At 39.9% G+C, this 15,708-nt stretch overlaps 1 protein-coding gene across 5 annotated transcripts in view; it reads right to left on the reverse strand.

Moving 5' to 3' along the window:
• Positions 1-2,372: 2,372 nt before the first annotated feature.
• The window catches only part of LOC149081630 (transcription factor Sp9-like), a 99,592-nt gene continuing 86,256 nt past the window's right edge, over positions 2,373-15,708 (reverse strand). For all 5 annotated transcript variants that reach the window (XM_089237043.1, XM_089237044.1, XM_089237046.1 and 2 more), the window contains one exon: positions 2,373-4,740. In XM_089237043.1, coding sequence (XP_089093169.1) covers positions 3,427-4,740 — 1,314 coding nt within the window. In that variant the 3' untranslated portion in view covers positions 2,373-3,426. The remainder of the gene's footprint in view (positions 4,741-15,708) is intronic.

The following is a 15,708-nucleotide window of genomic DNA, read 5'->3' on the forward strand; positions in this document are numbered from 1 at the left end:
AAGGTCATCTCATCTATAGCCATTGGATATACTACAAAAAAGGGTAAAGATGGCGCATTCGTTGGCATACTATTTCCAATGGCTATAGGTGAGATTAAGACGCCTTCTATACATATATATGAGACTTCATATACAGATATAAAGGGGTTCTAGGTGAGATGACATTCTTCAGTGACGTCACGAGCTTCGCGCGGAGGCCTTTTGCTATAGATGTTGTCTCAACTGCCAGTTGCGATTTCTGTTTCAGAGTCCCAATTGGTATTCGTTCACATCGCTATATATACACAACCTCTAGCCTCAAGGGCTGTATGAGTGGGTTTTCCTTGTTTCAAATCAAATAGTAGAAGTGCGATTTTCTATAAAATGGCGTTCAAATCGAACTTCACAAAGATATGTGCATAAAATTCTAGAGAATTTGTGAAAATACGCAGTAGCAGATCATCACACGAAGGTCTAATAGACGTTTTCAGTTTTGTATCTGCTAAAATCGATAAGCAATCTCGGAACGCATGTTTACGTCGTGACATATCCGACAAGTTTTTCATAGCTGGCTATTTTGTGGCTACCGGATGCCACCGTTGAATTTGAGGTTCGACATCAATATACTCGCGCATTAGACATTGATTCACTAAACGTGTTATGACCTTTCCTGTTGTTCTTCCTGTCGCATAAGCGGAAGTGCATCCATGACTCGGCAGTGACTTGGTGTAAGCATTCGACCGCGTCGTTTGACGTGCAGCAATGCCCATTCGCGTGATCTTCGACATCGTATCCATCCGGCAAGAGAGACAGCATATAAATGTGCTCTTGATTCGGCATCAGACTTTCGGAAAGTTTCTTAATTTAAAACCCGAACTCTAAACATAAAGATCTCAGCAAGCGTCTCTAGTAAACTTGTCAACTAATCTACAGCATACATGCTCAACCCAGCTGGGAGTCATCTAATGTGGCCCGCGACAAATTACTAAATCATTCAAGTGGTCCACGAAAGATTATCAAATCAATTGAGTGTGTGGCATCCGGCTTATTTTCAGATCAGTTAAGCTACCAACAGCACATATCCAGATCACTTAAACGACCCCAAGCACGTTTCCAATTCACTGGGCACACCTCCAGCTCACTCTAGTGGCTCGTGGTGCATTTAAGGATTACTTAGGTGCCTACGGGCACGCTTCCAGATCATTTGCGGGGCTCGCAGAACACTTACATTGACCTTCACAAAGGGTCACCAGAGCATCACTTATGCGCGGATCGCAAAATATTCACAATTCACTATAAAAAGTCCCGCGACATTTCTATACATCAATTCAGCGGCCCTTGGCAAATTTCCAGATCATTTCCAAGTGACTCGAAACTCATCTCCATATCACCAGAGAGTATTCTCAAGAATATTTGTAATAACATTCATTATAATATAAATAATCTCTATATAAATAACTTGTTAATAAATAATGATTCTAATTTTCAGTAAGAATATTCTCTAGTAATTTATAATAGTAGTCCTTCGAGAATATCATTGAGAATATTCTCTGTCCCCGTCACGAAGACGGGAACATTGAAGTTTGTAGCCCACGATATTAAAATTTAAAAGCAAGAAAATGAAACAAGCATGGCTGAATTGCACAACTTGCAAAAAATATGAGTGATACAGAATTTAAGTGTATGTACATTGAAGAAAACAATAGTTCTGTATCTTTTAAGAATAGTTTCCTTTGTCAATAAACTTTGAATTTCTATTACTTTGAACTAATTTCTAAAAATTTATCAAATTTTAAATAACTTTTTAAGGTTTCAATCTAAAATGTTCATATAGCCAAACTTTTAAAACCTCTCATCATGACCAGGAGAATATTCTCCAACTAAAAGTTGTCATGGGGATGATTATATCAAAAACTGTTTTGTTGTAAATGTTTCAGTCAATGAAAACCGATTTATATTTCATAATATGAACAAAATTAGTAAAAAAATTTAAATTATTTAAAAGAAAAATGAATCGTCTCGATTATTCTCCAATTTTTACATCCAAGAGAATATTCCCATTCTCTGATGTTCAAATTTTGCATATACTATACCAAACGGGACCCGACTTGAACGATAGGCTACTTTGAAAGTTCTTTAGAGCTGGGCAAATGTCTCAAATGGCAAAAAACAGTCTGGCAACAATGGTTTCTAAGTCTCAACTATCACTCCCTAACATATATATAGTCACTCCCTCCCTCACTATAACGTAGCTCCCTAACAATGCGTTTCAGACATTGATATGCCTTCACAATGGTTTGTCACTTTTTCAATCCTCCCCGAATCGAAGAAAACCCGGGCAGCGCCGGGTATTATAGATAGTACAAAAATAAGATCAGATCCAAATAGCAGAGTAATTTTTGTCTTGAACATTTTATTCACATGTTTTTATACGAGTATACGTTACAAATTTCACTGCCAGGCCATACGCGGATCAATGCGGCAAATGATACACACAATTGCGGTAAAAAAAATGAAAGATACTGGATTGGTTTTTGTAGCAGGAAATCAAACATATCGTGCGCATACTGACCAAAGAGGACATAAAAAAATTTTAAATGAAGATTAATATTTTCGCAGGGAACAGAAAGAAATACCTATTTCATTGATGTCATGGCTGATTTTTACATTTCATAAAAATACTCATTTAATGTGTTCAATTATGCCTAATTATTGAAATAATAAATCGGATTTTAACAACATCTCGTTTACATCTAAACATATAGTACGCTTATACGCATTTAGACATTTTGTTTTACCGCATGGAAATATGTATGACAATGATCGGCCTTCGGTTATACATACTCTATGTACACGAATCGCACATCAATGATAAGGAAAAAAAACGATCAGTCGATCATCGACTGCACATTCCCATAATTTTACAGTTTTTTTTGCAAGAGGTCCATTTGTTAATTAACTTTACAGACGGTTTGCACAAGAAACAGGCTGCCACATCGTGATGGCCCTACACGGCACACTTTTGTCTCTCTTTTGAATTGAAATAATAATATGCACACACACACGTACGTCATCATGACAGCATGTCTTTAAATTGAACTGGCGGAACGGTAAAAACTCCATTCTATCAATGGCTTTGGGATGAGGGAGGAAACAAAAATTGGGATATTTTCACACTGGGAGAAATTGTGTGTGTGATGACTCGAATACTCGATGGAGGGCAGAAGCTGGATGAAAATACAGAGAGGTAATGTTATATATCATCATCTTTTGAAATTTGGCAACGCACTGAGAAAATGTCACGAAGATACGTCGTGGTCGTCGTCAAGGAAAAAAGTCATTATGGCTGTCAGAAAAGAAATAAAAAGCTCGGACCTATAATTATTAACGAAAAAAAGGGGGTGGTGGAGCGATATATATATAAGTTTGTATATTTTTATGTATATATTACTTGGCTACTACGACACTGTTTGGTTCGGGACCTAAGTGACCAGCAGTCTGAGGAGGTCCTAACGGAGGTGTACCTACGGACGCTGGAGAGTTCACGTTCGGAGGTTCGCTCTGACTGTTCTCGGAATCGCTGCAACTGCCGCTGCTGGAACCTTTCTTGTCGCCCCCGCCTCCATTGTGGGTCTTGACATGCTTGCTGAGGTGATCCGACCTCATGAAGCGCTTGTTGCATATCGGGCAGGCGAATCTCTTCTCGCCCGTGTGGGTCCTGAGATGCCGCTGAAGCTCGTCGGACCTCGTGAAGCGCTTGCCGCAGAACAGCCAGTTGCAGACGAACGGCCTCTCGCCCGTGTGCCAGCGCAAGTGGGCTTTCAAATGCGAGGTCTTGCCGTAGACTTTACCGCATCCCGGTATGTGGCAACTGTGAATGTTCTTTTTCCTAAGGTGGGCACCCGCGGGACCGAGTCTCTCGGCTTCCTGACAGTTCGGGCAGTCGCACGTCGCCCTGCCGCTGTAGCGACGCTGTGACCTGGGCGAAGGCATCTGAGGTAACGAGGGTTGGCTGAGTCCGAACGGTGAGCCGACGGATGGGCCGACACCCTGAGCCGACGGGAGCATAGACTTGTACGTGTCCTGGAGCAGGTGCTGTCCGGAGGATAGTAGGTGCGCCGTGTTCGAGGCGGCTAGACTCGGACCCAACGCGTAATCCGACGTCGGGTAGTTTCCAGGTAGCTGAGAATGCAGTCCAGTCGTGGCACCGGACATGTCCAGCCAAGATCCGGCGCTGCTGGCGGTGTGCATGTCCCACCACGACGTCGAATTCAGCGTGTTCACCGAAGATACTTCGGTCTTGATGGTGGCGTGGGGCGCTCCGGCTACGTTCATATTGAAAGGCCAGCTCTCGTAAGGGTGCGTCGCAACGCTGACCCTAGAATACATGCTTCCTAGATGAGAGGTATCGCCGTGCACTTTTCCGAGAATTTGTTGTCCCGCGTCAGCTTGAGGTGGAGCCGAACCCGGATAAAACAGATTCTCTCCTCCGTAGGTTCCCGAGCTACATGCCGATGTTACTGCGGGCCTCTGATAGTTCAAGGATGGTGCGCCGCTGTTGGCCAGTGTCGTCACTCGTTGGCTGGACAGGGGATGTGGAGACGTGCCCGGCGAAGACGATGCTGGCTGGGTGCCCTTTTTCCAAGGGTGGAAACCTTTACCGACGGCTGCATCTGCTAGAGGTGGAGGACTCTTGCTCGCAAGCTTGTTGCATTGCGCTGCCAACATTGCCAGTGGAGTTCCCCCAAGACGTGGATGCTCCTGAAAGGAAACAAATGCCATAACATTAATTTCCCGAACTGACAAACATTCACATTATAAATGAGCGTTTTAAACAAAATACATTTATTTCCAGTTTTAAGAGGAAAAACATTATTGCTTCTAGTTATACTATTGGTCATCTGCTTTCACCTGGAATTATATGTTCAGTAACTTTCTTCAAACGTACCATTAACATAATTTTCACATTTCATTGTTCAAAATTAGTAATAAGGATTTTCGCACACAAACTTGTTTCGTCAAACAGGTATGATATCGTTTTAAAACTCATATCGGCCCTGAGAGTATTCGAAAGAGTATTTGGATATCACCTGGAGGCAGAGTCTGTTCTTCATAAATCCGGGCCTTGAGCCTAGGCAAACAACATGTTTTGGGGGCCCTTTATATATAGCATTATTTAATGCAGAGGCTTACACAGGGGTAAAAGCTGAAAATATTTTATAATATTTTAGTAACAAAAATTAAATTTTCGAAAAGTGTCAATTTTGGCATCCAAATGGGGCCCCGAAAATTGGCGTGTTCCCTGTCTCCCCACGTGAGAAACAGGCTCTGCATAGAGGTTACTAGAATTCTATTAAATTCAGAGTTTAATTTTCTTGCTTCTGCACGAGGGGAAGGATTGCTATTGCCGATAGTTGGTTTATCCTGGACTGCTCTTTATTGGTAAAAGCAAGCTTTAATTAGTTCGATGGTGATATTTACCATATAGAATCGATTACATAAAATCCAAAAAATCTTGACGTACCCATTACAAATACAATGAAACCTCTCTAAGAAGCCAACTCTCAACCCTTCCAACTTCAGAAAACCGCTTTTAAGTAGAGGTGGACTATAAAATATGGAGACAATTTCTGAGCTAAAAGAGCCGATCTTTATCACAGAGGTGGCCTTCACTTGTATTTTACACACACGCGCAAACTCAAGAAATCTCAAAACAATTCACACATCCCCGTTTTGAATTACGAATCAAAATTTGCAGTTCAACAGGTCCGAGATCGAATACCGGTTCACGCATGCATGTCATTAATGATAAGCTTTAATCATTAATGATAAGTACATGCAACGATTCAAATGTGCCACCCGAATCCATATTAAGCAGTGGTTCTCAAACCCTTGTCACTCGCGGCTCCCTTGCCCTATTCGTGGTTCACCTGCGACTTCCAGAATATTTAAGTACAACGTTTCTCAAACTATGGTTCGCGGAAGAGTGTTAAAATTATTCACTCGTTTTAATTGATATTAGTAATATCCACATAGGTTTAAATGAAATTATACCTTAATACTTAGGTTTACCATGCATCGAGGAGAATGCAGGAAATTACCATCTTAGGTACGGGATATAATTAAATTTTGCCAGAAATTTCAATTTATTGCTTTAAATGCCAATTGCTGCTGCAATTGCTGAAAAGTGTGGAAAAAAAAGAGCTGTTACAAATTGCAGTTAATATTACAGTACCTATTTCGAATTACCGATTCACCCGAAGATAATATCGTATAATTACAGTATCTATTCCACGAAAATAAAATTCTAATGACCATATTTTATTGAGAAAAATGGAGTAAATTAAGATCTAAACTAATAATCCGTAAAATACCGGACATTGCTAATCGCCATCAAAAAGCATTGCCAAAAGTAGGCACAATCACCTATCGTAATTAAAAATGCTGAAAAATGGCGGAAAAAACGTTAAACAAGACTAATATGTAATATGAATATCTATAATTTGTCATAATTATAATATAATTTACACTATGAAAACGCTGTGTATTTTTACGAATTTAGTAATTATTACAAATTGAAATAAGTATCTTTGGAAAAAGGGGACCACGAAAATTACTGGTATGTCCCGTAATATGGGGCACAAGTGTGGTCCGTCAAATAGTTTGACATTTTACTGTTCCTTGTTTTCAGAAATGTTTAGAAACGCAGGGTTAGTAGATATTGGGCATTCACAAAAGGAACCATTTCAAAGCATAAATAGGCACACATTTCCAGTTCGTCACGACACCCCCTACGGTTGAAGGTTGGCGACGCTCACTTTGAGAAACACTGCCATAAAGTGATCGTGGTAAGAACGAATTCTCATTCACGTTGTCGTGCCTTCTCTGATTTGCCAAAACGTGGAATAAAAATGACAAAAGAAACATTTTTAGTTGCGAGTCATTCAATCTCACCCTGAGCCAGATAGAAGAAACACACGCATGTGCACACACACACCAAACTCATCAATAAAACCAATCAGAGTCTTTTTCTCTTTCTCTTCGCCCCACCATGTTTCCTACTCCTTTGCCCTGAGTCAGGCGAAATACCCGATGCCAAATTTTGGGCATGCACTCTTGATAGTTGGGCGTGATTCGAATAAAGTTCCATCTTCATGGGTTTTGTGGAGGTGAGGAGAAGGCAAGCGCACACACACAACATATCGGCGTGTTTCTGGTGGCGGTGGTTGAGAGGGAGGCACAACACAAAGATAAATGAGATAGGCAGGTTGGTAGGTAAGTAGGTAGGTAGAAGCATACACAGAAAATACCTAACAAGACGCCTGGAGTCTTCCATTTTTTTTTTCCTCCTCTCTTAGGAGATAACGATCTCTGGCCGTTGCATAATACATGAGGAAATTATCACATCCAACTCATGTCCGGCCAGTTTATCCGATAATGCGATAGGCAAACTCCGTGTGCATTATCAGGCACCAGAGATGCGCATTACCACCGAAACAGCGCCCGGGTTTTACACAACACGTGGAAAATAAAATAAAATACAGAAAGGCACCGCGAGGTAGCGCCTTCTTTGCAGGTCCGAGATTATATCTGACGATTTTTAGACCAGACCGCAGCCGCGTGTGGTTCGATTCCAAGAAGCGAACGCAACTATATGCGGCCGATTTTTTTATCCAACCAAATATAATATTGATCGTATCTATCACTGCGTGTGTGTGTGTGGATGTTCATCCGATCCATCTTGTAAATCTTCAAGATCAACATTCTCTTGAAAATCCATCTCTTCGTTTCTACATTGCACAACACATCAAATACCAGCAGATAAACCTTTCTTTAAAGAATTTATTTAGAAATATATATAAATGTAATATTTTTATAATATGGACAACCCACATGATTTTATAATGCCATTATCTCGGTTTATGGGGCAAAAGTTAAAGAGCGGACGTCAAAGAAAGACATTATAACTGTCTGTTACGCCAAAGTTAGCATTCATCATTTGAATATCAGCACAAAACATAGTGTTTTATTTTAGGTTCGAATTCGGAAAAGGAAGAATACAGTCTGTGACTAGGACCTGTTCGCCATAAGCTCGGGCTTTGGGAAAACAAATTTTTATGGACAAACATATGAATAGCTCCCCCCCCCCCCCATATACATGTGTGTGTGTGTAGCCTTTTTTGGGGGATAGGCGTGTGCAGGATAAGAGAGTCTGTGGGCTTTACCTAAAATACATCAGGCAGCCAATTTTGAGGTCCTGAAAATTTTTGGGCCATGGTCACGTGCCCCGTTTGCACGTGCGAGAAACAGGCACTGTCCGTGACGTTATTCTTCTTCACGGTAGGATCAAGTAGCTACAATAAACTCACTTGTGGTACGTACTGTTACACTTGTACGCATCACAAGTGTAATACAGGCTCACCTGGTTGACTGGAAGAAAAGTTTTGAAAGAAGTTTTTGAATTTCTTTCATTTAATCATTCTTGCATATTGGGACCGATAGATCCAGCTACAGAGATCGACCACAATACAAAGCAATTCAATGCTTCGTTATGATGATAGATTTTGATATGAAAATTTCTATTTCTGCTCATTCAAAAAGTATATGAAATTGGTTTTTTTGGTCTAGCATCTAATAAAAACCAATCATGAAAAAAGTAATAGAACTGTATCTTTTAAACTAGGTTTCTCATGAAATAATATTCCTTAAAGTGGGAGATATCACTCATTTCTCCCGGATCAGGTTAGAATGATAAAGAAATATGGTAGTAGTCGTCAGTATAATTGCAATGAAAATGGTGCAATTTTTTTTTTTAGGAGCTGCAGGTTTAATTTTAAAAATATCAGCTTGTCATTAATACCATTAATAAAAAGCTCGTATAATTTTCAAGAGCAGGGTTTCAAAACTTTTCGCTGTATCCTTGGGAATGAGATTAGAATAACCAATATCTCGCACTGCTTAATCTAGAGGCATTTCGGTAGCACCCTAAACGATCAGGGCACATTGATTTGGAATTTCAACCCTATATTATTACGTTTTATATACAATATATAATTTTATCTGAAACATATCTTACGACGCCCTTTGACTGAACGGCATGGTGTACCCATTTGTAATCAGTAGAGCCCGGATATTTCATATGCATTTTCATATTTTGGAATTTTTTAGCATTAAACTTTTGTGGTCCTATAATGAGGTGGATTCGACATCAAGAAAAACTATACATACTTCATTGTTACAACGGCCCTTACGATTGCTGGAAGCCCCCCCCCCCCCATCACTCCGAATTCGATAGATTTCGGCATTACCGCTTTTAGATAGCTTATAAGTTCTGCTAACACAGATATAACTAAATTCAGTGAATGCCGCTTATACCGTTTTTCAAAAAAAAAAAACCGTCATAAAAAACGTTGTAGGCGGGGAAATCCTTCAAACAGGAAATTTTAATGAGAATTACTTTGATTTGGGACCTCGAAAATAAGTCGTATTAAGCGGAAAAACGTTCTAAATGGAAACGTTATAAGAGGGATCGACTGTACCCAAGAGATAACATTCAGGAACCATCCTTATTGCTGGAGAGTGGTGCTACAAAAAATCTATAGCCTAATCACTGATATAAGAGCTTGTTTTCTTTAGGAGGGACTTCCGAGTAACGAACGCTGTTCAACTAATGCACTCAGCGTCAGATGAAAGATAGACCCATATGAAAATTTTCCCCATACGCTTGGATCAAAACCAGCTTAATTTGAATGCAGCTTCAACAGCATGGGTTCGAGTGTTCATCAAGACCCGACGAGCACAAAATCATGCACAAGCTTCAGTGAGCGATGCAGTTAGTTCACGTGCTTAGAGGACTAATGAATTTGGAAACCTCTAATATGCATAAAATGACCAAAATCGAATATAACAGGACGGTAACCAGTTCGGCATATTTAAAATACCTTGATAAGAAAAGAAAAACTAGATCGGGTGCGAAGAGATAAAAATTGTTTGTGCACTGAAATCCATTGCGTAATTAAAGTATCTACAAGGATATCTGTTGAGGTATTTTTCTTTTACACGAATGCAATTTTCACAACAGCGAGAAGTGGCAAGTCTATTTAATTGTAAAAAAATGAAAATAAATTGCATTAATACACGTGCCGAGGCTCATGATACGAGAATCGAAGGACTTTTTTTTTCCTTTCCCTCTCCCTCATTAACCGCGAATATTTTGGCCCTTCCACCTCCCTCGTTGCCAGAGGGTCATTTTCTTCGACGAGCCATAAATTTCAGACGGGTCATAATTCATCATACTACTTTTTTTTGGTGGCAAATTTACGTGATGGAAATTGAAGATAACCAACCTGAGTCTAATGGTATTCGAAGATTCCTTTTTTTTTTGCAATGAAAGAACCTTCCTTACCCACTTACCTTCGATCATAATTTAAAAAATAATAATTCTAAAAGATAATTGCTGATGAAACAGCTATTAACGGGCCACATAATCATTCTCCCCTCCATAGACATCTCTTTAAATGTCTTTGGATTTTAACACGAACCACAAAGGTGCTCGCCGAAACTTAAAAACACTTGGATTTATAGACGCGCTAAGCCATACATGCTCGACTCATGGCCCGCGAGACAAACGTGGCCCTCGGAATCATCTGATGGGGCCTACGACAAATTACCAAATCACTGAAGTGGCCCACAAAAGATCATCAAATCACTGAAGTGGCTCCCAGCATACTTCCAGATCATTTAAGCTACCGACGGCACTTATCTAGATCACTTTAAACGCCCCCAATTACATTTCCAAATCGCCTGAAAGTTTTGCGGCACACCTCCAGTTCACTTTAGTGGCTTGTGGTACATTTGCAGATTACTTGAGCGACTGGCAGCACATTTCCAGATCACTCGAGGTGCCCATGGCACCCTCTCAAATCACTTGCGTGTCTCGCAGTACACTTACATATTACTTAAGTGGACCGCGAAGTATATGCAGTCCACTTAAAAGCGGCCCACGGCTTTTTATACATTAATTTAATGGTTCTTGGCACATTTCCATACTCTTCAAGCCGCACGCGACACACTTTCAGATTACTTGAGTGATTCGATGCACATTTCCACATGACTCAATTGGTCCGCGGCACGTTTCGAAACCAATGAAATGCCCCGCACTCTCCTAAAGGTTGAATACCTTTGTGTTAAGCAATACCTGGACAGTAAAGTCCTCAAAAAAAAAAAGAGCACTGACCACCGTGCTCGGATAAAGTTGCACCTTAAAGAGGGTGCAGCCATGTCTTTGCCTTCTAACTTCCCAGTGGTTTTTACACAATACATGCCCAAAATCGACGATGAATATCGTGCATTAAGAGGCGTCATATATCGATAAATAATTACAAGTATTATCAATCAGGTCGTAACTTTACTCGCAACGCAGAGGAAATCCCTCCACCTCCCCCTCTCTCGCCAAGTCCATTGACAATTACCCGTAATTTACGATATTATCTTCGGGTGAATCGGTAATTCGAAAATACCCTCGGCAAATTGTCACCCTCCGCCCTCGGAGGTAAAAGAATAAAAAAGAGGAGCCACACCTCGAGCAACAACATACAAGTCTTGTTTGGAAAAATTTCACTATAGCGTTCGTTTGTGCTTTTGGATAGAGAGAAGAAAAACTTATTTATTACGTCTTGACGTATTACATCCTAAGGTAGAGAAGAGAAAAGAGAGTATTTAGGCTTTTCTCTGTTCATACTATTCTAGGACGAATGAAATATTTAATACAGATGCCGAGATTCTCCCTCGGTGTCAACATCGAATTCGGCATTTAATTGCGATTCCGTCCACGATGTCGATCCCGTCTACTAACATTGGAAAGCCGTAGGGCAATTGCAAGAAAAAGAAACAGGTAGGTTAGAGAAGTATAATAGAAGAATCAAATATACATTTTTTTATGCTACTACTACTGCCGCTTCCTTAGGCCTTGTAAGGCCTAATTGCTCGCACGCATAATCCATCCTTGGTCAGTCCTCTCCGGCCTGCCAGAAAATTTCCCGAAGATCCAAGACCGCAGATGTTACCATCCACCACCTTTAGGCACACCCGAGGCAATGTTGTACTGTTGAGGACACTTCTTCGCTCGAGGTTATACACGGACCGGAATGAAAGAAGAGTCCTTTCCTTTGCAGGGCTGATGACCAGTTGAAATGTAAAAAGAAGGGTGTTAAACGTAATTAAGGTGAAACTTACAAGCAACAAAATACGTTTATTACAGGGCACATGCTGTAATTTCCAGTGTCAGGCTAGTCCGTAATTACTAAGATTTGACTTCGTCGCTTGCTTATAAAGCTGTTTGATTGACTGCGGTTGTTTCTCTCTTGACTTCTTTCTCTTCTCTTTTTTCTTCTTTCATAATAATAATTCTAGTCAAAGACGAAGTCTAATTGAAATTGATGCCGCTTTAGTGGGTGATGGATATCCTGATGTATACTATACGATAACAGAGGAGAGAGAGAGAAATAATCTCAATTTGTCTTGAGATAAGATGATGATTTCAAGATTATTTGAACAAAACCAACGTGGATGATTTGGTAGAACAAAAAATTGATATCATAAACAAGATATCGTTACAAAACTCGTTATTCATTAAATTTTAGTATTTATTTGAAGTTTATCGATAAATCGATTGTCTATGCATATATCGATTATGTTATTGGTGAGAGCGAACGTGTTTGAAGCAAGTGAACAGGGAAACGTTTCGCAGCGGACACACACACCTGCTGTGCTTCTAATCCTCATTGTTATTGTCTTGAGATAAGACATATATATATCATCTTTACGTATCACTTATAACATCTTTTTACTTATCTTGAAAGGGGGGGGGGGGACGTATTTGAATGCTTACATCAGCGGAAATACGGAATAATGCAGGGCTGTACTAGGATTGACCGTCGACAGGTTTGACTCTGTTACATCCACAAATTTAATAATTTGGTTTCAATTCATCGCGATAACCCATAACTTCTTTCCTCTCTCCAGGAATAATTAAGAGAAGAGTCCCGTATTTTACACGGACCTATTTATAATTCGGCTCTTCGGAGGGAGAATCATCCCCACCCTCCTCTAACATCTGTGCCTGACCCAGGATTCCAGAAATCGATCTCGTTTATAAACTTTCTGTTCATTATGAATTTAAAAAAGTGTTCCCAAAGTGTGCGTTGCGGCCCCCAGGGGAGTCGCCAACCTCTACCAGGTTAACCTCTACGCGAATAGTTGGTGTATTGATAAGTGCCCGTTCAGTACGTTGAAATGATTTTCCAGACAAGCGTTTCTCAGCCTTTCTGAATAGAAGAACCAGTGAATGCCAAACAATTCGACGGACCACAAACTTACAACATGGTCTCCCGTATTTTACAGGACTTTTGGAACGGCATTTATGCAGTTGTCCCGTTTTTTTCAACGAAGCTTATTTGAATTTGTAATGCTTTCTGAAGTCGTGAATGAAATTAATTTCTACACCTTACATTCATTTTTATCAAAATATAATTTATATTAGAACCACATTTCAGTTCACAGCGATTTCCAGTCCTTCATTTACTAACCATTTTAATTTTAACAACAATTGTTGATTTTGCGAACTTATAACAACGTTTTTTGGTGACAATAGACGACGTCCAGTATTTCGTCGTATGCAAGATCCCTGCTTCCCGTATTTTCCTTAATGAAATTCCGACACCAAGTCAAAACGAATTTTTTTTACTGCAGTTTTCAAGTCTTTTATTTCACCATTTTCTGCAATAATTAGCAAATTTATCCTAACTTGCACTGTTTTTTGGCTACAACTAGTGATATTCTGTATTCTGGTCATCGTCGAGGACCATCTCTAATCCGCGGACCATATGTTGAAAAACGCTGCTCTACCCCATTCTGGGCAAAACGTTTAAGAATCACTGTAATAAATGGAAAAGGATCCTTCTCCTGAATGCAAGTAGGAGGCCATGAGAATAAAATATGGTCCAAAAAAGGCCATAGGCTAAAAAAATGTTGAGGAAACACTTATCTATACTGAAGTCAACTGTGTTCGCTTAAAATACGTCCGCTTCAAACACATAGCCTATTATAAAAGTCAAAAGCGTATTATATATAAGCCGGAAATTTTTAGTAATATCAGAAAAATAATTCTCGTTTCTCTGATAATTATGTTGGATCAATCACGAATCTTCCCATTAATTATTCTTAGACTGAAAGAAAAAAAATTTTTTTTTGGTTACTGTGTATCATGTTACGGAATCCGAACTGAAACAATGTTACGTATATCCCCCCCCCCCCTCAAAATCATCCGACCCATACGTAATACACACAATCATATACGTATACGAAGGGTCTTCTAGTCGCATTAATTTTCATGAAATGCTATCATAATTTTAGCACAATTTATTTGATCATCGTAGCATAGGTTCGTTCCCGGCCCTTTGGATAGATCACCACGGTCGGTTGCTCAAAGCACTATCTTTGATGAATTCACGTCACCATGAGAAAAAAAAAAGCAAAAAAATGCACACAATGAGGGGGGGGGGGGGTAGACTTCTTTTTCTGTGGACATAGAGAGTGACGGTGTGTGCAGCGATTAATATTGGGCCCGGAATTGCAAAATTGGTGAAGGCCTCGTCTCACCAATCGCCTCTTCTTCTACCTACCTCCATCCACTCCGGTATCTCTCTCACATGTCGGAACAGCGGCCAAAAGAACCATCATTTCTGGTGAAGCCGCCCTTTTTCGAGGTTTATAATTATAAAGGGCTCCCTTCCACCACCCTTCTAAAAACTAGAGAGAGAGAGAAAGATAATTTGACACCATGAGTGAGATGGTTGAACTCTTAACAAGAGCCACAAAAAGAGAGCTAGGCAGGCTCCCTCCACCTCTTGCTCTCTAGTACGTACGTGTATATCTATGAGGTGATAATGGCGTACTAGAGAGCCCCGCGTTTCATTAAAAGTGCTCTAGTTTTTACATTGGGGGAAGAGAAGAATTGACCAATGCATTTTTCTTAGCCATTACGGTTTTATTATGTTGTTAATTTTTTAAAAGCCAGCTCAAAATTACCGAAGGGTCTTTATTTTGTATTTTTTTTCTAGAATATACGTTCTCGTCGCACGGACGTGATTTCGTTAGCGAGGATTACAAGGGAGGATTGTTATTACTATTATTATATTCTATGAGCTGTTCGTCATCGTTGAATTGTGGTGACGCCCCGATGTTGCCCACTTGCAACAATGAAAATGATCATCTCGTCGGTCGGTATCCCTGGGCGATATCGTTACGAGATACAGATATCATAATTGTTTATTATACTAAATAGACGCTATCTTGGTATCGACGACGACGACGATGGCTGAAGTGAAATGGTTCGATATTTTAGCGCAGCGTTTCTCAACATTTCTGAACCCAAGGACCAGAGAAATGTCGTTTATAATTCGGCGGACCACTTTGGTCCCGTATTACGGGACATTTCTCTATTTTTTTTGTTTTCCCGAATTTTTTTTGTACACTTGTCCTATATGGCCAATTCCAACTTCAAAAGCCCATTTGAATTTGTAATGTTTGCTAAAATCGTGAATAAAAAACAGCGTTTTCATAACTTATAATTATGGCTATGGAACAAATATTCATCTCACATATTTGTAAACGTATTGGTTTTTTCTTCAATTTTTCTTTGATTTTGAATACATTGTGGATTTTGCCAAC

Source organism: Pholcus phalangioides, unplaced genomic scaffold, assembly GCF_987345545.1.
Source record: "Pholcus phalangioides strain wild (caught in Gottingen) unplaced genomic scaffold, Ppha-v1.0 ptg000009l_1, whole genome shotgun sequence".
In the NCBI taxonomy this organism is placed as follows: domain Eukaryota; kingdom Metazoa; phylum Arthropoda; class Arachnida; order Araneae; family Pholcidae; genus Pholcus; species Pholcus phalangioides.